General features: G+C 37.5%; 1 protein-coding gene across 16 annotated transcripts in view; it reads left to right on the top strand.

Annotated features, from left to right (window-relative positions):
- The window catches only part of CADPS2 (calcium dependent secretion activator 2), a 592,189-nt gene that overhangs the window by 120,745 nt on the left and 448,558 nt on the right, over nt 1–22,886 (top strand). For all 16 annotated transcript variants that reach the window (XM_036246226.1, XM_036246225.1, XM_036246224.1 and 13 more), the window contains exon 2: nt 22,304–22,417. In XM_036246226.1, the coding sequence (XP_036102119.1) occupies nt 22,304–22,417 (114 nt within the window). The remainder of the gene's footprint in view (nt 1–22,303; nt 22,418–22,886) is intronic.

Raw genomic sequence — 22,886 nt, 5'->3', positions numbered from 1 at the left:
ATTTTCAGTTCATTCTGGTGCTTCAGTGCCAGCTAAGTTAGCCGCCCTTGGAAGCCAGTTAAGTATCCAACAACAGACCTGCAAGGTGAGAATCAAGTATTGACAATTTCCAAAAATACATAAATTACCTTTTAGCTTATGAACTTGTCATTAAACTCTTCTGTACCATAGATATTCTTTAGTAAGAAACTAAGAAATAGATGCTCTGATCCTTTCTTCACATAAAAGTGGAAAACAGATGGGACAGGAGCAGCTTGGATTATATTACAGCCACTATTTTGTTAACATAATGTCACGTGGAATCCAGGGAAACTTCTATAAGAAAGCTTCTTTGGAAGAAAACCGTATGTTGATTGAATTGCATTGTTTTCAGAATAAAGTGTTGATGCTGAAGCCTTGACATATTTCTGTCAGTGCAGACAGAAACATAGACCCCATTTGTGTGATGCCTTGTTTTATGGTTTTCTTTCTTCCACAGAGCATATTTCATCCTCAGTAGTTTGTTTGGGTATCTTTCTACAAAACAAAATAGTATTCCTTCAAGCATGACTTTTCAGGAATTTAAAACTTTTTTTAATACACCACTTTTAGCCCTGGCCATTTTGGCTCAGCGGTTAGAGCGTCAGCCTGCGGTCCAGAGGGACCCGGGTTCGGTTTCCGCTAGGGGCATGTACCTCGGTTGCAGTTTGTCCCCGGCTTTGGTTGGTCGTGTGGATGGCAGCCACTCAATGTGTCCCTTTCACGTCGATGTTTCTCTCTCTCTCTCTGTTCCTCTCCCTCCCTCCCACTCTACCTGAACAAAAAATGGAAAAATGTCCTCCGGTGAGGATAAAAAAAAAAAAAAAAACACCACTTTTAACAGCTGGGGATTCGTTAATATGTAATGGAAATTATTTTGATTTAATAATCTTTTGAATTAATGTTGTCTCTGTCATCTGACATCTCTGTCTCTACTGGATTTTGACAACTGATACCTTTACAATATCTTTTGCTTCACTAGTCCCATATAAAATGTTGATAAGCCCTGGCTGGTTTGGCTCAGCAGTTAGAGCGTTGGCCTGCGGTCCAGAGAGACCCGGGTTCAGTTCCCGCTAGGGGCACGTACCTCGGTTGCAGTTTGTCCCCGGCCCTGGTTGGGTCGTGTGGGTGGCAACCACTCGATGTGTCTCTTTCACATCGATGCTTCTCTCGCTCTCTCTTTCTCTCCTACTCTATCTGAATAAATGTCCTCGGGTGAGGATTAAAAAAAAAAAAAATTAAAAAAATAAATAAATAAAATGTTGATAATACATAACTAATAAAATCAGTGATTTGCCGTTTGTGTGACATATCATGGCTTTAGCTCTTACTTGCATAACCTTGAGTTCTTGAGATCAGTGTAATACTCTTGTAATCTAGCTCATACAATTTTCAAAATTTTAAACTTTATACCTTTTTATATTTCAGATGAATGTATTATGGGAAAAGTTTCAGCATGTTTTGCTTGGTACTTCTGCTTACCTTTATAAGACATTTATGCTTACAGAAGAATTGTTGGTGTATACAAATCCAAATTTGGTATAATCCTCCTCATACTGCCTAATTAGTGATGAATATTTTTTATTTATGATTGTTTTCTGAAGACATTCTGGATTTTTTTTAATGTTGCCATTTTAGGGAAAGAGATCTGTAAAAATTAAACCAACTTAGATCTAAAGTTCTGAAGGAGTCTGAGTGATTGTGAATTTGGGTACTTGATCTGAAAATATTTAAGGTTGCCTGTTTGCTTAAGAATGTGTTAATACAGACTATTCAAAAATTTAAAAAAATAGCGTTAGGAAATACTGAGGTATGAATTACATCGAATTCAACAGTTAAAATTTAGAAATTCACATATAGATATTATAATCATAAGATAAAAAATTAAAAAATATATTTTGAAATTCTAAAGACCCTTCCTTCACTCAGTCCTTTTAATTGCATTAATTATTTTAGAAGCACACACATTTTTCCAACTTACCAAATTCCTTTAAGAGTTAGACTTCGGTTAACTAATAAAACATAACCATAAATTCATAAATAGTTGATACATTTCATACAATCAATTAAATTCACTTCAGCAATACTAATAAAAGAAGCTAATCATAACAATAAGAAAGATAAGTTCCGGTCAAGATGGCGGGGAGGTAAACGCGGTATCGTGTCCTCCCACAACCACATCAAAGTTACAACTAAACTACAGAACAACCATCATTCAAAACCGCCTGAAATCGAGCTGAATGGAAGTCCTACAACTACGGAATTAAAGCAGCAGCCACATCGAGACGGTAGGAGGGGCAGAGGGGACGGGCTGGTCCCACACCCACGTGTGGCGGATAAAAATCAGGAGGACACCTTGGCTGGGAAGGTCCTTCCTGAGGACTGAGGGGTCCCCGTCCCACACCAGGTGCCCCGCTCAGGGTTCCAGTGCCAGGAAGAGAAGTCCCCATAAATTCTGGCTGGAAAAACCAGTGGAAACTGAGGCTCAGGAAGGCTGAAGCGGCTGGAGCCCCAGGCAGCTCCTTAAAGGGCCCGCTCAAGAGCATAAAAAAGGACCAGTTAGAAATCATGGATACACAGTTAGAACTGAAGGAGGCATTAACTGAAATAAAGAATAATTTACACAGATTCAATAATAGAGTACGTAAATCCAAGGAGCAAACCATCGATTTGGAATATAAGGAAGCAAAAAATGCCCAATGAGAACAGCAAAAAGAAAAAAGAATCCAAAAAAATGAGGATCGTGTAAGGAGCCTCTGGGACAACTTCAAGCGTGCCAACATTCGCATCTTGGGGGTGCCAGAAGGAGAAGAGCGAGAACAAGGAATTGAAAACCTGTTTGAAACAATAATGGCAGAAAACTTCCCTAATTTGGTGAAGGAAACAGACATACAAGTCCAGGAAGCACAGAGAGTCCCAAACAAGATGAACCCCAAGAGGCCCACACCAAGACACATCATCATCAAAATGCAAAAGGTTCAAGACACAGAGAGAATCTTAAAAGCAGCAAGAGAAAGGCAGCTAGTTACCTACAAGGGAGTTCCCATAAGACTCTCAGCTGATTTCTTAAAAGAAACTTTGCAGGCCAGAAGGGAGTGGCAAGAAATATTCAGAGTGATGAAAAGCAAGAACCTACAACCAAAATTACTCTATCCTGCAAAGCTGTCATTTAGAATTGATGGATATATAAAAACTTTCCCAGACAAGAAAAAGTTAAAGGAGTTCATCACTACCAAACCGTTATTATATGAAATGATGAAGGGTCTTTTTGAAGAATAAGATAAAATGTATGAACAAACAAAATGGCAATGAATACATACCTATCAACAATGGAATCTACAAACAAAATGAACAGGTAGAACAGAAACATTCTCATAGATACAGAGAACATTTTGTTGGTTGCCAATTGGGAGGGGGTTGGGGGAATGGGTGAAAAAGGTGAAGGGATTAAGAAGCACAAATTCATTGCTAGATTGACAAACCTCAAAGGGAAAGGGGGTGGGGGAGTGGGAAGAAATAAACCAAAGAACTTATATGCATAACCAATGGACACAGACAATAGCGTGGGAAAAGGTGGGAGGGGGGCGGTAGTGGGGTGGAGGGGGTCAATGGGGGGAAAATGGAACATCTGTAATACATTCAATATCCAACAATAAAGATTTGAAAAAAAAGAAAAGAAAGATAATAATATTGATGGTAGTAGTAAAAACAACTAGCACTACTTTCTAGATTAGTAAGAAAAATTGTGAAAAGTAAAATCAAATTAAATGGAATAAAGATAAAATATTTTAGATGTGTATGCGAAACATTACTTTCACAGTATAAACCAATTGTGACTAAGCTAATCCTACTAACTGACTCAGCCAGGGACCTGAGATATGATTCTGGGACTGTGCAGCCACTTGGTGGGGAGTGCTTGGTATCACATCTTATTTGTCAAAATGATAATAAACTGGTTAAGAAAATGTATGGAGGGAGCCATTTAAGAAATGTTCAGATATGATTCAGCTGTTTTATATTTTTAAATAGTAGTTTTAAAAGGTTAAACATTTCTCTTTGGTTACCTGCAGCACATTGGTTAGGAATCTCTGCTCTGTAACATGTTACCCCTCAGAGGGTGGTGAGGGAATATGAGTGGGTCCATCAGTACATGTAAGCATCATACGTATGTAACTTCATTTGCTTTAAATTAGTCAAATAATTTTTGACAGCCATGATTGTTGGCTGAAGTGTACTGTTTTACAAAGCAAGATCATAGGAAGAAAAAAATTGTTTTCTTCAATCATAACTGTATTTGAACATTGCACTGTGCAGTGACCCTCTCTATTCCTTTTAAAGTATCATCATTTATTTTACCAAGTATTGGAAAATGAGGATGTATTTTTCTCGAAATACCACTAAACTCTTACTTGAAAATAGGCTTATTTCTTTTTTTTTCTTCCTTCACTGTCATAGTAGTACATATATAGTAGGTTCTCAATAATTATTTGTTGAACTGAGTTACTGAATATTTGAGGAAACAAAGAGTAACATAGCTTTTCTAAATAAAATTTGAATGCTTAATGCTTTAAAGTTTAAGATTCCTGTCTATATGTATTTGGAAAACTGGGGTCTTGTGACACAGAAGTGATGTGTAAGGCTTTAGGCTTGAACAGTGAATGTTTGTGCTTCATATGTATGTAGTATAAAATGTACCTTTTTCCTAGAAAATTATCTTTGACTTACTTATACCCTATCAGATTTTATTTCAAAAACATGCTTATAAGATATATTATTAAGAAACTGATTTTATAGGCACCAGTTGATTTCAGTGACAAGTCATGTCTTGCCTGAGGTTGCTGAATGCCTTGATTTGCCAGAATATCCACTGGGCACTTTCTTCGGGTTGTCTCCCATTGGAGAGCATACATTCCAATCTCAGCGTCATGTTATGTTCCCATAAAACTCCCATCTCTTCCCCGGCCTTCTGCCTGCCCTGTCTCCATACTCTGCTTCTTCCTTCTCCTCTTTTTCTTCTGCCTCACTAAATTACCATCAATAGGGAAGATTCTTTTTTTTTAATCCTCACTCAGGGATATGTTTTTATTTGTTTATTTTTACTTAGAAGGGGAGGAAGAGAGAGAAATAGAGATAAAGAAAGGAAAACATTGATGTTAGAGAGAAACATTGATCAGTTGTCTCCCGTATGTGTAGAGATCGAACCCACAACCTTTTGGTGTATGGGAGGACGCTCCAACCAATAGAGCAACCTGGTCAGGGCAGTTGGAAAAATTATTATATGATGAATCCTGTTCTTTCAGGAGCAGGTTGTAAGCTTAGTGACCTAATGTTAAGTTGCTAAGCCTTTTTTTTTTTTTATCCTCACCCGAGGACACTTTTTCCATTTTTTTGTTCAGATGGAGTAGGAGGGAGAGAGAGGAAGAGAGATAGAGAAACATCAACGTGAAAGGGACACATCAATTGGCTGCCACCCGCACGACCCAACCAGGGCCAGAGACAAACTTTAACCGAGGTACATGCCCTTAGCGGGAACCGAACCTGGGTCTCTCGGGACCGCAGGCCGATGTTCTAACCACTGAGCCAAACCAGCCAAGGCAAGTTGCTAAGCATTTTGCAGGACTGGTGGGTTTGCATATTAACCTACTGCAGGAATTTTACAAGGAAACAATGCTATTCCCCAAAGAGTTTGTCACTGTTAGAATGCCAGACATTTTGGTAGGCAAAGGTGAAGTTTGTGACTGATCTGATATTTAGGAAGATGTAGCAAATCACAAAAGTATCACATGGGAGCCTTTGGATTGTATAAAATTTACCCAATAAGTTCCATTCTAGCTACTTCATGTAGTTCTTTGGGGAAACTAATGATTTTGGTGCTTAATTGCATTTATAATTGTTAATATATTACTTTAATTTCTATATTGATGTTATAATATTTACCCACTTCACCTTATAGTCAAATTTCACAGTGATATTTAGTTACATTTCAGGAATTTGTAATACTCAGCACTTCAGAAAGCTCTTCCAGAAAGTATAGAATATGCTATTTGTTGCTACAAAAATAATTTTTGGTGGTTCTGTAATTTAACAATGTAAATATATATTTTATAGGCTAAGTGCAGTTTGTTAATATAACTTTTGTGAAAGAAATGATCTAAAAAGAAAATAACACTAGAATAATTTTTTCCAGTATGAAAAGAAATTTTAAATTTGTTTAGCACAAAATAGTTAGGTTTTCTGTTTCATATATTCACATCCTAGATTGTCTTTTAGTTTTTAGTAACTTGAATTCATTTTGCGTTTTTTGGATATCTGTTTTGTGAATTTGAGTTTTCTCCTGTAAATTGCAGCTGGTAATCCTTCTAAATATTAAGGTAGAGTGAACGAGGACTCTCCAAGTTGGTTTGGCTCTTTGTTTCTGAGTAGGTAGACAGTAGATGGACAGAGGCAGAGACCCCTTTTACCAATATACAGGGTTTTAGGTCCAAAGTGCATATGCCTGAATTACACAGTGTTTCACTGTTTAGCAGTCTTTATTTTATATACATCTAGTATAGTGTAGGTTTTCTGATTAGACCATTGTAATATGTGGTGGTGTGTGTGTGACATCTGGTCACCAGTAAGTGGCATTGTACAGTCAGTGAGACTCTCCATCTCTGTGGTTTGTGTTGTATTTGGAGTTTTGTTTTTTATGTTTGTGTGGCCAGAGCCTTTCCATGTTTATTTGAATTACCTTAGTTTCTTCAGATATGGTCAGTAAAGTGTGTGTGTGTGTGTGTGTGTGTGTGTATGTGTGTGTTTTAAAGCTTTCTCATAGGTTTGGTATAAAGTCACCACCTTCTGTATGATCGAGGCAGGCTAAGGTTAGGTTGTACGTGAGGGTTAATTGTCCTGGACATGGGTGAAGGGGAATGTGCTTTTACTTTCTGCCACACCATACTCAGTTTTCCCCTCAGTGGAATACACAGATGAGCCTCAGGGTTTCCTTATTTTTATTCCACATACTTGGAAATTATGTCTTTTATCATTCTTTCTAATGAGAAATTTGTTTTATATGTAAGCATTTTAAGTTGTTTTCCAAGCAGATAAGACATAAGACTTAAGAAGTGCCCATAGTTTAAAATGTGATTCATAATTATGCTAGCCAGAAGACAAATCTGCTCATAGCTCTTTGTCATGAATAAAAGCCTAATTGTTAAAATGGTTTTAGTCCTTTCCTGTGTATCATATATATCTTTTCATTTTAGGTTGGCAAAAATGCAGATTTTTGAGTGACAGCTAAGTATTATGCTGTGTAAATGAATCTAAATCCATTCACTGATGCCTCCCTACCTTTGGCTTTGTTGGGTAGATTTCTTAACTAATGAATGCTAGGTTCAACAAATCCCTACCTAGCTGAATATCAGATCCTCAGGAATTTTAAAACTGAGTAGCTTTCTAGGTCTCTCTATTCAGAATCCTGAAGTAGTGGTGTAGGGTAGGTTTTCAGTGTCGACATTTTATAAAAAGCTTTTTGAAGATTGTGATTAGCCAGGATTAGGAAACTCGCTGTTTTTTAATTCTGTAAAAATGATCACACTTGCCTCTTAGGGGCGTCTCATCTGTTTGGTTTTATTCTTGCACAGCAGGTTGAAGTCTGCTGTGGAAATTTCCTGTGAGCTTCCTTTCAGACAGCATTGACAAGCTTGAGTTGGAGGTGACTGGAACCGTGAAACATTATCAAATCCTAAGGGCAACCATAACCAATGAGAAAAACACCAGACAGTCCAAAGAACAAAAGGAAGAAATTATCAAAGACTTAGAGTGTGGGCCAGAAGATAAAATGTTAATTTTAGGTAAATAATGGATATTTTTTGGTATAAGTATGTCCCAAATATTTCATGGAACATATATGTATTTTAAAATTTGAGATGGATTATAAAATTGTATACTAAATATTGGCTATTGTTTATCTGAAATGAAAATGTAATGGAACATCTTGTATTTAATTTGGCAGCCCTCCCTGGAAGCCCACTGCACTGAAGGGGGAGATATGGCATACTGTTTATAGACCCAGCAGGGCAGCATTCAGCTGAACTAGCCTTAGGAGCGGCTTTATTTTAAAATACTTTTTTGTTTTTGTTAATTTTTTGAAAGCTAACTTTTTAGTTACTTGAAAGCTAACTGATAGAATAGACTCCCATTTGCTTTTCCCTCATAATGGGAAAATTGTTCTATATTATTGTTTTTTGACCTCACTTGCTAAGCAAATGTGCTGAACATTTGCTTTTTCCTTATCAGCAGTATTCTGTATATGAATTCAAAATTGCTTTTAGAATCTAAAAACCTAAAGCAAATATTTATGTCATCCTAGTCTAAGTGTTCATTTATTTTAATGTTAATCTTGAAGAGGTCTTTTATCCATTTAATCTTCCCAAATCCTTGAGTTGGCTAATATAAATATGTTTGCCGTGATGTCTTAGAGGTAGCATAGCATTTTTGCTGCCTAAATTTTGAAAGGTTAAAGAAGGAAATAAATGTGAAATAATATTCATTGTTGAGAGAGTGGTGTGATCCTCGCATATTTTTGTCTCAAGTACGTGGATACATATGCAATAATCAATACAATATAATTTATTTGAAACAAATTATTTAAAAATTGTTCCAGCTAAGATTTCTGTTTTAAGTACAGACTAGACTTTTGTTATTTGTTAGGGGAATATTGTTAGGCATTAGAAGACATCAGTCTTGATCTTTCCTCTGCAGTTTTCCAGTTCAGGCCTTGTTATTGGGAAGGTCAAGGTTGGGATGGAACAGCAGTGCCAGTTACCTTCACAGGAGCCATCCTCTAGCTATCTTCAGAATCTTGCTTTTATTCAGGTATCAAGGCCCATTACTGTGCAGCAGTGGCTGGATTCTGTAAGTCCCCAGGGTGACTGTTGATTGCTCAGTCATCATAGTCCCTTTTCCTTTTCTCAGAGGTTTCTTGAGGAATTGGACACATGAATCATTTCTGGCCAGTGACGTGGGGGAAAATCTGCAGGAGGGTGTGCTGTTTCTATGAAAATTTTCTCCTCACTTGACCCCCTTTTCAGAGTAAAACTATTTTCTTCTTCAATCTTTGGTTATTGTGTGAGCATGCTGTGCATAGAGGTAATATCAATTTCCCTGGAGGCAGTAAACCTGAGGACAAGCCAGCACTTGGAAGCTACAGAAAGGTGGTAACAGCCTGGGTCATGGACGACTCCATTGAGCGGCTGAATTAAATGACTGAAACCCTCTTACCTATGGACTTCTTCAGATACGTGAAAATAAACCCCTTAATTGTTTCATAGGCCATTTGAGTTGGGAGTTTCTGCAATTCTCAGTCAAATGCACTTTAACAAAATTAAAAGAGTGAGGTAGACCTTAAAGCTTATCTTACTAGATTCTGCCACTTCAGAAGGATGGGTCGACAACGAGGAACTGAAAGCCCCTTACCTTCCTCTTCCCCTCCATCCTTTGTAGATAACCCTTTCTAATTCATGATATAGCTACTTTAGAAAGAAAGTAGGAGCTTGAAACATTTCTGGGGAAAGCAAATTTATATTTTCTTTTTTCAAAAGCAGCTATCCCAAACCACTTACTACCTGCTGGAAAAGGCCACTGTGTGGCTTGGAGCTAGTCAGCATGCTTAAGCTTTTAGACCAGCATGTAGTGGTCTGCAGCCGAGTCTGTCTGAATTCTTGGTAATGAACATGAAATCACTGTTTCTTGCAAATGTGGCTTCAGCATGCGGAACTTTGCCATGAAATACCAGATGGTACTGAGGCACAAAGTTCTTCCTGCCTGAGAACAATATCATCTGCAAACAGAACTACCTACACTGTAGCTCCACAAAAATCATTAGCTGTTTCTTCAGGCCTCACTGAGTCTGGCCATGAACTTGTTATTTGGACAACACACAAGCTATCTTGGAACTTTTTTCTTGGACTGTTTGTTCGTTCCCTACTCCTCACTCAAGTTTATGTTACTGCTAGAGTCTTTCATCGGTGGTTATGACAGGATACAGCCCAGGAAAGCAGTCGTAATGGTGATACCCTCTTTCAGTCTGGGTTTTCTTCCACTGTAGATGAGCTCATATCAGCAGACATTGGACGTGGTGGCAAAGTGGGATATACAGATGACTGGCATCACTGGTTAAGGATTCTGTATCCTAGAGAGGAGACAGCAGGTTAAGCAAACGATAGATGTAAAGTAACAGAGAGGATGGGATGGCCTTATTTGGAGGGGAGGAGGCAGAAGGAAGGTTAATAGAAGGTTTCATCTGAGTTATGTTCTAAAGAATGAAAGGATATTCCAGGCTGAGATAACTGGCAGTGTGTACCTGTTCTGAAAAGTTCTACGATCTACCCCTTGGGACAATGTTTTAGAGGTAAACGGGATGGAGGGGAGCTTTTTCACCCATTCAGCCTGATCATACCATGTAGTTGGCTTTGCTAGGCTCTGGTGGTCTTGTGTATTGACCTGGGTATGAATTTGACTTGTGGACTTCAAGAAGAAATCCCAAGCATACCAGTGGCTAAGAGAATGCAAGTCAGATATACCTGGTTTTGCCCCCAAAGTAGGTGAACTGGACCACTTTCTTAACTTCTTTGGGTCTTAGATTTCTCCTATTTGGAACAAGAAGTGCACCTCATAAGGAGAGTTGAGTCATCTTTGTAAAGAGTTTAGAAATGTGCTTATTATGTAGTAAGTGGTCAATTAGTATTACTAGATATTATACATTTATTAAGGATGGTCAAGGGGAAATCATATTGATTTAAAGGGCAGATTCCTCATGATCTGTGTTGATACTAGAATTACTTGTAGGAAAACAGTGTCTGTAAAGCTTGTCTGATGGCTTGTGACAGACTCTTCTGACTTTGCAGGACCATAACGTGGCAGAACATGTGCTAGATGGCTTCAAATCCCTGCTTTGCTCTCTCTAGTAAACTACTTGTTTGGGACACTTTATTGATCTTGTCAGGCCTTAAGGGGGAGGGAATGCCTTGTGATTGTAGTAAGAAATTCTCAAAATGGCTCGTAAGATTTTTGTTTCTCTTTGAACCCTTTGCCCCCAGAGTCATCTGAATTGCATCATTGCAACAGATTGCTAAGACTGGTATTATTTTATGATAATTAGTGTATTAGTCAGGGTTCACTAGAAAACAGACCCAATAGGATACATAGATCAATATAAACGAGGATTCATTACAGGAATTGGCTCATGCAGTAATGGAGGGAAAAGTTCCACAATCTGCCCTCTGCAAACCGGATAACCAGGACAGCAGTGCTATAATTTAGTTTGAGTCCGAAGGCTCAAGAACCAGGAGCTCTGATGTCCAAAGGCAAGAGAAATCAGACCTCCCAGCTCAAGGGAGGGGAGGGAATAACGAAAATTCACCCTTCCTCAGCCATTTTTGTTCTATTGAGGCCTCCCCCAATGGACTGGATGATATTCACTTTCACTGATGAGGGCAGATGTCTTGATTCAGACTATGGAATCAAATGCTAATCTCTTCCAGAAACACCTTCAGTGACACACCCAGATACAATGTTTTACCAGCAGTCTGGACATACCTTAGGGCAGCCAGGTTGTCACACAAAATTACTCCTCACAGTTGGTTTGAATTTGTTTTTGGTGAGTTTATATTAATATTGGGGAGTTTTAAAGGTTATTATAGGTCCACTTTACTCTCAGAGTGATGGGTGAAACAGATGTTGTCAATGAATAAGAAGGTCCTCAAGCAAATTTTTGAAGTATAATGATCAAGAAGACATGCCAATTTTTTCTCTTACCTACCTATCACCATGTTCAGGAACATGAAACAGACCTATTTAATAACTCCTCAGCCCTTAATTTGATTGTGTTTTGTGAAACTAAGCTGAGTGAAAACAGGGTCAAATAAGAACATGCCAGTGGGTTAAGGGATCATGTAGTAATAGGGTAAAAACTATGGGCATGGGTTCAGGAAACTGGGTTAGGGTCCTGGTTCTATGATCGAACTGGTTTTGTAGCTTAACCTCAGTCTATTTTCTTTCTCTCTCTTCTTCTTCTTCTTTTTTTTTTTGGTTTATCCTTACCTGAGGATATTTTTTCCATCAAATTATTAGAGATAGGAGAAGGAAGGGAAGGAAGAAGGGGAGAGAGAAAGGGAGAGAAACATCTGTGAGAGAGAGACACATCTATTGGTTGCCTTCTGCACGTACCCTCACTGGGGCCAGAAAATGAATCTGCAACCCAGGTGCATAGGCCGCTGAGTTATGCTTGCCAGGACCCTCTCAGTCTGTTTTCTATTCCATAATGTGGGATAAGTTACACCTACTTCATTCTCTGACAATGGAAAATACTAGGCAAATGCTTTAGGTATTGCATCTTGGTGCGTGTTCGGTTTCTCTTCAGTCGGTCCTACCATAGATAGGACTTGGCACTGGTTTATATACTGTGGGGCCTGCTGCTGTGAGGCCACAGGGGTTTTCAGGTTAGTGAGGCCCTTAGTCATTCGTGTCTTCAAGGGAAATGGCCATCACACACATTTCTCTATAATAGTGCTGTCCAATTGAAATGCGAGCTACACATATAATTTAAACTTTTCTGATAGCCATATTAAAACATGAAAGCACAGATGGAAGTCATTTTAATAATTTATTTTACCCCAAATATCCATACCTTCTTTTTTTTTTTTTTTAACACATAGCTAATATGCCAGTATTAGTGGGATGTTTCATATAATTCTTTTTGTTTCACAGAGTATTTGAAATTTGGTATATGTTTTAGACTAAGAGCCCATGTCAACTCAGACCAGCCACATTTTCAAACGCTCAGTAGTCCTGTCAGTTAATGGCTACTGTGTTGGACAGCACAGTTCTGGGAAGTCTCTTGTTCGTTGTTTATCTGCATCTGTCTTAAAATTCATTTTTGTCTCTAGCAATTGTTTCTGCAATTACTGAAATGAAATCACCGTGTATTTCTAAAAATAATAGTTATAAAGAATTTAATATGTGTGTTAAACTCTTTTTTCATTTATCTCATTTACTACAATTGCCATATTAAATATGTTATTACTACCCTCATTGATTAGATGAAGAAATTGAGGTTAAGTGACCTGCCTGAAGACGCTACAAATTGTTGGGCATTCTGGATACAGACAGAAGTAGTCTTATACCAAGGCCTGTTTTCTTCATCACTCACTCTGCTGCCCTAGTAGTCATATGTAATCTTACTAATTAATGAAATAGGTAAAAATATCTTAGACTGTTTTCTGTTTGTTTTTTAAATTATTTTTTATTTTTCAATTACAGTTGACATACAATATTATATTAGTTTCAGGTGTATTCCCCAGTGAACAGACATTACATCATTTACTAAGTGATCATCCTGATAAATCTCACACCCACCAGACACTATACATAGCTATTAGAATATTACTGACTATATTCCTTATGCTGTACTTTATATCCCCAATACTTTTGTAACAACCAATGTGTACTAATTAATCTCTTCACCTTTTTCACCGAACTCCCCTCCCATCTGGCAACTGTCAAAATGTTCTCTGTATCTATGAGTCTGTTTCTGTTCTGCTTCATTTATTTTTTTTAAGATTAATTTATTGATAGATATGTATTTATTGCCATTTAATTGTTTATATTTTTAATGTTTTGTTTTTTTTTTCTTCTCCATTTTAAAAAAGACCCTTTAACATTTCATGTAATACTGGTTTGGTGGTGATGGACTCTTGAAAAATCAGTTGACAGCCTTATGGGAGCTCCTTGTAGATAACTAACTTCTTTTGTCTTACTGCTTTTAAGATTCTCTCATTGTTTTTAACATTTTGTATTTTGATTATGATGTGTCTTGGTATGGGCCTCTTTGGATTCATCTTGTTTGAGACTCTCTGCTGGGGAAGTTTTCTGTCATTTTTTCAAATAGGTTTTTACTGTCTTGCTCTTCTGTTTTCTTATCCATTGTGGTAGTTTTAGGTTATCTTGAATTTTTATAATTGCATGATAAACCAACTTTCTTCTTTGGGGGAAGGTGAGCATGAGAGTGGATTTGGCTATCTTAGTAAGGAATAGTTTCATAGCAAGGACTTGACATTTGTTTGTTCATTCATTCTTAAAAAATGTGTGCATGTGTGTGTGTATCACATTCTATATGCTAGACATTATTTCAGCTGGGATTAGAGCTGTGAGCTAAAATCAAGTTCTTATCCTAAAGCAGATTTTATTCCAATGGGGTCTTAAATAATATGCAAATAAGTGTGTTGAAGCTATATAAGACATATCAGACAGGGATAAACATCTTTTATTGAAAAAAAAAAAGTGTGGCTGTAAGGGAAACAGAAAATAATGTGGCGATTAGGAATAATATAGACTTTAGATCAGGATGCTGGTTCAAATTATGCCCCACTGTCTTATTAGATGTGAAGTCAGGCAAAATGCTTAACTTCTTTGAACTTAATTTTCTCATTTGTAAAATGAGGATAAATGCTTTATTGGAGACTTAGGAAGGTTTAATGACACATGCATGGAACATGCTCAGCACACTGCAGCAGGGACATTCATAGAATTCATGACATTCCTAGTGTCAGCATTACCAGCAACCCCCTCGCCCAAGACAGTCCTATAATGGCGTGTAATTTTGCTGAGGCTTGAATTCCACTAGTAGGTGAGTGAAAATGTGGATAGAAGTGATTCACTTAGACTTAGTAAGCCTAGCCAGTGGCCCATTTGTCCACAATACTATGGGTTTTTGCTATTCTGTACTCATAACTTAGTATACCTTTATAATAAAATATATTAAGGCACTTTGTACAGATTTGGGGCTTTTTAATTTCCCCTTTCAATACGATAGGACAGTAGATTTCAGTCTGCCAAAATAACTTTGTTTTCAGTCTACCTGAGGCACTTAGACTCTGATGTTCATTGTTCAGTTGGCAAGTTCATTGGATAAGGAGTTTTTTCATATATATTAATATATGGAAAGAATAGTTTAGATTTAATTAAGCTAAACCTTACCAATACTTTGGCGTTTTTTCTCTGGTTGGGTATTTGATTGGGATTTGTATCAGTTAGGATTTGGTTCAGTCACCTGTGAGACAATAAATCCACAATAAGAGTGATCTGTACATAGAAAGTCTGTTTCTCTTCCACATGAAGGAAGTTGGAAGGTAACAGTCAGGGTTGCAGTGGCTGCTCCACATTGGGAGAATTCTCAGGCTCTGTTTATCTTGCTGTTCCACCCTCCTCATGGACAAAGTTGGTAGTTCCAGCTAGCCAGTGGGAAATGTCAAATGCCAGCCAGTGGGAAAAAACCAAACAGAAGCAAAAAGGATCTGCTTCAGCTTATCTTTTATGGTTTCCCGGATGTCATGACACTTTTGCTTATATTTCATTGGCCTTAATTTAGTCATTTGACCATGTCTATTGTCAAGTGAGGCGGGTATTTGTAGTTTCAGATGGGCATACTCACTGCTCCAAATTCTGGGCTTTTAGAAGAGGACAAGAAAAGTCATTTGGATAGAAAATGATTAATAGCAACGTGCCCCAAAGGATTTTATAATGTGTAATAATGTGTTCAGAGCCTCTTTGTTACTCTGTTCTTACAGGCAGCTTGGGGAGCTCCGTCGTATCAGAAACATAGACAATACTGATTATTTGGACCTGGTAGTTTTATGTCGACCTTTTGACAAAATTTTGATAAGAAGGGAAAAAGAAAATAGCACCTCTCCTTTAGTCTTTCCCTGTTATTATCTTTTACTATATCCCATTAATAGGCATTAAAACTAGGCCTTTGTGCATATCAGACACTTTGTTCCTGGAGTAACTCCTTTTACCTCCTTGAAAATAAAGTATGTGTTTCTACCTCTCTTTAAGATATATGCACATACCACCACCTCACCTTCTGATCCTGGAGAAAAAGTACCCACTAGTCACCTGCCACTTTGCTGTGGAGTCTGTGATCGCCTTTGTTCACCAGGGTGTCATGTGGCACCCACCATGAGTGTCAAGGCACATGATGGGTACCACAGGTCAGTGCAGGCTCCACACAGCAGTGGCTGCTGGGTTCTGGGTAGCATAATGGCTGGTCTGCTGTTGTCAAGATACTGGCATAAGTCTACTTGAAATGAAAAGGTTAGAATCAAATTTGACATTAAAAAGGAAAAGAAAAACCTAAGAAACATAAAACATCTCCTTGAACTCTGGAAGTTCTGTGTTTCCTGTGACAATTGTTTTTATTATGGATAAATTATCACTGTCAGCCAGGATTTACAAAATATTGCTTTTACTGTCAGTATTTGAAGTGTTCTTTTCAGAAGGCTAATCTCTTGGTTGTATTTAGGTATTTACTCAGATATTTATGTTCTAGTTCACCATCTGCAATTTACTTTCATATATAAAGCTCTTTTAAAATTGCCATTAGATAATTTCTGCCGGTTAAATTGCCTTTATTTTCGAAATATAGTTTAATTATTCATTGGTAAATGTATTAATATGAAGACAATATATGAACAAAACTAAAATGTAGGCTGAGTAATAATAAAACCAAATGCTCCAGAGAATGTTAATTGATGGATAGTGTCAAACTGGATGAACGCATGAAGTGACAGTTTTCCTGCTTTCCTTAATCCGGAACCAATGACATTTTTATGAAGACCTGAATGGAGACGGTGGCTAACACCTTATTATGTTAGAGGATATAACAAAACTAGGGAGAGCTCTTTGGTTGTTGCATGAAGGGATTAAAATTCTTAAAAAATCTAATCAACTGGAACAGTGGACTAAATGAACCTAGTGAGGTGACACATGACTTAGTGAAGCGCGTGTAAGAATGTCTTAGGAATTTTTCTTGATTATAATCACCACATGAGTCAGTTGATGTGACTGCCAAGAAGAGTTAATTTGTTTTTAGTTTAAATTAATAGACAGAGAGTGCTTAGGATGTGGGATGTGGTCCTCCCACATGTCTCTGTCAGCCATACTGTCCTCATGATCAGTCTATCCAGTACATTTTAGGAAGGACTTTGCTATTTTAGGAGTTTCATTTGCAAAACATAGACAATACTGATTATTTGGACCTGGTAGTTTTATGTCGATCTTTTGACAAAATTTTGATAAGAAGGGAAAAAGAAAATAGCACCTCTCCTTTAGTCTTTCCCTGTTATTATCTTTTACTATATCCCATTAATAGGCATTAAAACTAGGCCTTTGTGCATATCAGAAGAGTTAATTTGTTTTTAGTTTAAATTAATAGACAGAGAGTGCTTAGGATGTGGGATGTGGTCCTCCCACATGTCTCTGTCAGCCATACTGTCCTCATGATCAGTCTATCCAGTACATTTTAGGAAGGACTTTGCTATTTTAGGAGTTTCATTTGCAAAATGTTATAGCTTTCAAATTGCCTTCTTATACTTAGTTTTACTTAACTGTATAATCCTTAATATATGAACAAACTGGAGAGTACACTTAGGATATTGGGGGAACTGGCAAAATTGTTCTGAGAAAGAGAAGACTCACAAATAATCCAGTACCTCTCTTCAAGTTTCTGTACTGCTATGTTGAAGAAGGAAAAAGTCTGTTTTATCTTAGATAGCATAAAACGAGGATTGTGTGGAAGTCATAGAGAAACGGGTTTTAATTCTTTATAGGTATTCAAAATTAGAATTGGCTTCAGTGTGAAGTAATTAAGTAGGGTGTGTGTGTGTGTGTGTGTGTGTTCAATTTAATAGGCTCAACTGGAGGCTGAGTGACTATTTGATATGGATTGTGTAAAGATCAGTACATTGATGACAAGGGTGTGTTGTCCATGGTGTCTTGCTGACATTGTCATTTAGTTCCTTGTGAGGTGCTGGTATTACCTTTCCTTTGTGCCGTGAACATTTTCCCTGATAGATCAGGACCTCTGATGAATACTTGTTTTAATAAAAACAATTGACATTACCCCCCCCCCCCCAAACAACAATAACATTGTAAATCATCAACCTTGAAATGGTAATGAAGGGATCCAGTCAAATTCAAATCTACCTGGAAGGAAAGTTGAAAATGTCCATTGGTTTGCTGTCCAGTCTTCTTGCAGGATGACCAGATTGAAACCGCATGTGATATATCATATTATTCTGAGTTTAAAGATGTGTACAGTTGCTATTATATTTTAACTTAAATCTAAATCAAAATTTGCATAGATAAAAAGGGGTCCTGTGATTTCAAACCTAAAATGAATAAAGTGGTATAGGTTGAAAAATCATTCACCCTTATTTTTCATCTATCCAATTCCCACAGCCATCCTTTTATAGTTTCTGTGTGCATTTGGAAGCAAATTCAAGTACAGGTTCTGATTTTGCCTAGTTTTTAGTGATGACTTATTTATTTTGCATACTCTAACTAGCTTCCTTCCCCAAGATGGTTTGAAGATGTTTTCATATCAGTACATAAGAGAACTTTTTCATTCTTTTTATAGAGAAAATAGTGTTACCATTGTTTGAATATTGTAGTATTTCCTTAGTTCTCTATTTATGAAACTTTAGGTTGTTGGCTTTTTTTTTTTGGCTGTTGTAGGGCTGGGGGCTGGGTAGTTGTGGCTGTGCTAAGAGCTGAAATTGACCCAAATTAATTGCAATTCCATTCAGTCTTTCCTCCAAGTTGCAAGCCTTTAGTAGACTTCAGACTACTGAAATGGTTACATCAGACAAATACTGCCAAAGATCTTGTGGGAGACACATTTCTGGTGCTTCCTGTTCTACCATCTTCCCAGAATTCTTCCACGCTCATGTAGCTTTAATACGCATTTTGTGTTTATGAATGAAGATAGGCTTTCATAGTTTAGGAGTCATTTCTCTGAATGTACACATTTTGTCCATTGTCCTGTTGGATCATTGGTCAAATTCTTACCAATTTTTAATTTTATTTTTTTATCCTCACCTGAGGACATTTTCCCATTTTTATTCAGATAGAGTGGGAAGGAGAGAGAGAGAGAGAGAGAGAGAGAGAGAGAGAAAAACATCGACGTGAAAGGGACACATCAAGTGGTTGCCACCCACACGACCCAACTAGGGCCAGGGACAAACTGCAACCGAGGTACATGCCCTCAGCGGGAACCGAACCCGGATCCCTCTGGACCACAGGCCGACGCTCTAACTGCTGATCCAAACCGGCCAGGGCAAATTCTTACCAATTTTTAATATCCAACATTGGTTGGGACAGCTCACAAAGCACCTGGAAAAATATGAATTGTAAATATATATTTATCTGTTTAGTCTTTTCTAGTGATTTTATTTATGGTATTTTTTACCATGCAAAATTTATTTTGAATGTTTATGTAATTAAATTTATGACATGGATTTTGATTCATGATTAGAAGAAAGGTCTTGATTATACCAGGATTTAAAGGAATTCTCCTATTTTATTAAGTACCTTCACAGTTTCAGCTTTTTACATTAAACGTTTAATTTATTTGGACTATAATTGTGTATGTTATGTTCCCATTTAATTTTTTTCTGTAAGACTTCCCAGTTATTCTAAGACCATTGATGGAATAGACCATCTTTTACAACTGACTTTAGGTGTTAATAATGGTGGTTGTTTTTTTTCTTTTTCTTTTCTTTTTTTTATCCTATCTTTTTCTTTTCTTTTTTTTTTATCCTCACTCGAGGACATTTTTCCATTTTTTGTTCAGATAGAGTGGGGAGGGGGGACGAGAAACATCGACATGAAAGGGACACATCAAGTGGCTGCCACCCACACAACCCAACCAGGGCCGGGACAAACTGCAACCAGGGTATGTGCCCTTAGCAGGAACCAAACCCGGGTCTCTCTGGACCACAGGCCGGCACTCTAACCGCTGAGCCAAACTGGCCAGGGCACTAATGGTATTTTATAGTACATTTCTGAGTATATTTGTATCCATTTCTTGAGTATATTCTATTGGTCTCTATATGTTGACGTATCACGTGGCTTATTTTGATCATGCAAACAGCATTTAAGGAATTCTGCTTTCTGATAGCTATCCCCACTGCTAGATTTTACATTTCATTTCCTTTTTTCTCCCTATCTCTTCTATGTGGAAATGTGGGCCTCTTAACTATACTAATAAAGTGTCTATTTGTTGAGTGTTTGTATATCACTATAATATTTCTTGTCCTTTTATGTCTTAGATGTAACTGCAGTAATTTTTATTCATTAAAAAGTTGAAGCCTGATATTTATCCAGGTGCTTTGTGAGCTGTCCCAACCAATGTTGGAGTTTCCAAGACGAGGGTTTGCTCAAATCACCTTTCCTTGATTTGTAGTCATGAAATTTCCATGCCATAATCACCAGAAAGTAACTGATTGTTGCAATGGCTAGTTACACACTGGCAAACTAGAAATTGCAAAGATTTAGAGGAATTTTTAAAGAACATAAATGTCCGATGAAAGAAAAGTGAATGACAAAGTCCACTAGGTTTTAAATGGCATTTATTTTATGTATCAAATGAGGGGGTTGGGACAAATGATAGTTCATTGTTATTCCCACGTACATTTCCATTGCTTTGCCTGGACAATTGGTTTGCAAGTTGAAGCCCTTCTTGGCACTCCCAGGGCTTGGCAACTGAAGTGCCCTCAGCTGTCTTGCTCTCAGCAATTGCTGTCCTGTTTCCATCTGGTCCCTTTTGTCCATGCCTGGAGAGCTCAAGTCATGGACTTAATTTGCCTTGCTGGTACATACACAAAAGGTGCCTGCCTTTATTCACCTCATATTATAGAAATGGAGAATGTAATAAAATGTAATAAAAAGGTGATGTTTCTGTATTTCTGCTTGGTTTAGCCTTCTCTGAAATGAAGGTTATAACCTTAGTAAAGAAATGGAATGATCTTCTCTCCACTGCTCAAGGAAAGAGGTTTTTTACATTGGGGTACAATAGGACACTTCTTTATCAAGTCTGTTACTACCAGCAACAGTGTCTTTACAAACTGTCCCGTTTGTTAGACTCCTAAATAAAATCCATCTTAGAAAGTTTCTCTTTCATATTTGAATGGCATTTTAATAAGCCTTTTGAACTGATTTAAACTTATTTCACATCAGCTTTCTCTTTGAACTGAAGTCATACCCATTTGTTTAGTCTTTCTAATCTTTTAATCATTTTATCCTCAGCATGTTGTCAAATGTTACATCTCTCTGTAGAATCCAGAACTGGCCTGAGTTCTTTAATAGTCTGGTGAGGATCGAGTGAAATGGAAAAATTACTCTTCCCCTTTTCCTATACATCTTAGGATTTATCTGCAAGACTATGTTATTTTATCTGCAAGACTGTGTTGTTCTTTCTCCAGTTAAACATTAAAGACAATGTTTCTGCGTGACCTAATGTACCCTCCCTTCAGTGAAGTTTATGTCCCTGTAGTCAGGGCTGGTTTCTAGGGCATGAGGCTGTGCAGTTGCACAGAGCTCTCTGCTCAGAAGGGCCTCAGACTTTGTTTCATGCCCTGTTGTTGCTGACCTGAAATTCTTAGTATTTTAACAAGGGGCTCATCATTGTCACTTTGTAGTGAGCCCTACAAATTAAGTAGCTGATTCTGCTTGTAGTTGATAACTAGAGGACATGGCTGATAAGTCCTAGTTCACGTCTAACATACCCTCGGTAAAAACTACAACAGCGAGACCCAAGATGAGGAAATCTGGTTAGACTTGCACTCCTCTCCCTGGTTCACAGCTCTTACCCTACAGTGCTCAAAGGTACACTCACTGCCCACCTGTTGCACCTCTGTTCTTTTTGGATTTGTCTCCTCCTTATCATTACTTTATTGATCTCAACTCAGTCATCGAATTGACATATTTATTAATGGAATCCAATCTTTGGGCATCCAACAGATGCCCTTTCCAGAGGATTCTCTCTCAGTATCCCTTTTCTTTGCAATCTTCTTCCCTGTTCTCTTGTCCAAGGCTGATGGTTATCCACTCACCTCCAAGATCACTTGCTCTCTGCCCTCTCTGTTCAGGACAGTTGGTGGTTTTGCGCAAGTTAATTTCTCATCCAAATTTTAGCTTTTCCCTGACTCTGCAAAGAGACCAGGGTAGTAATCATAGGAATTTCATCTGGGATACAAGTTTGGATTTCAGTGAAATATCAAGATTCCAGAGTATATGGGGAAGTGTATTGAAAACGCTTTACAATTGAGTCATAAGTATAAACAGTAGGGCTTTTTATTTTTCTTTACCATAAAATTAATTCTAGGTGTCAAATCTAATACACACATAGAATCATTATATTTCATGGATTGTCAAATTTTTTAGCGATTTTTCTCTTATTTTTTTATAGCTTAACAAGCAACAATTGCAGTTACTGAAAGACCGGTTCCAGGCCTTCCTCAATGGGGAAACCCAGATCGTAGCTGATGAAGCATTTTGCAATGCTGTTCGGAGTTACTATGAGGTAAGTAGCAAGAGGTCTTTGTTTTTGGCATTCTTATGCTTTATTATTTTTTTTCTAAAATTTATTTTATTTTTTAAATTTTATTGATTTTAGAGGGACAGGAAGGGAGAGGGGGGGAGAGAGAGAAAGAAACATCTATGTGAGAGTGAAACATTGATTGGCTGCCTGTGCCCTGACTGGGAATCAAACCCGACCTTGCAGGGTATGGGATGATGCTCCAAACAACTTAGCCACTCCGGCCATGATTTTTTACTCATGATTTTTTAAAATGGATTTCCCATTTTAAGAAACTCACTGGAATAATAAAAAAAAGATGGTGATTTATGCAACCTTTCTGAAATCATTGTCAAGTCTATTTTGCAATTTAAAAACTCTGATTCCACAGCCTGGTTTTGCGAGATAAACAGAATTAGGAATTATTCATATCTCTTGAGGAGAAGTAAACGGTTTAGAAAAATTTTTTGGCAAT

The sequence above is a fragment of the Molossus molossus genome, unplaced genomic scaffold (genome assembly GCF_014108415.1).
Source record: "Molossus molossus isolate mMolMol1 unplaced genomic scaffold, mMolMol1.p scaffold_m16_p_7, whole genome shotgun sequence".
In the NCBI taxonomy this organism is placed as follows: Eukaryota; Metazoa; Chordata; class Mammalia; order Chiroptera; family Molossidae; genus Molossus; species Molossus molossus.
This window is presented reverse-complemented; position numbering and strand designations above follow the sequence as displayed.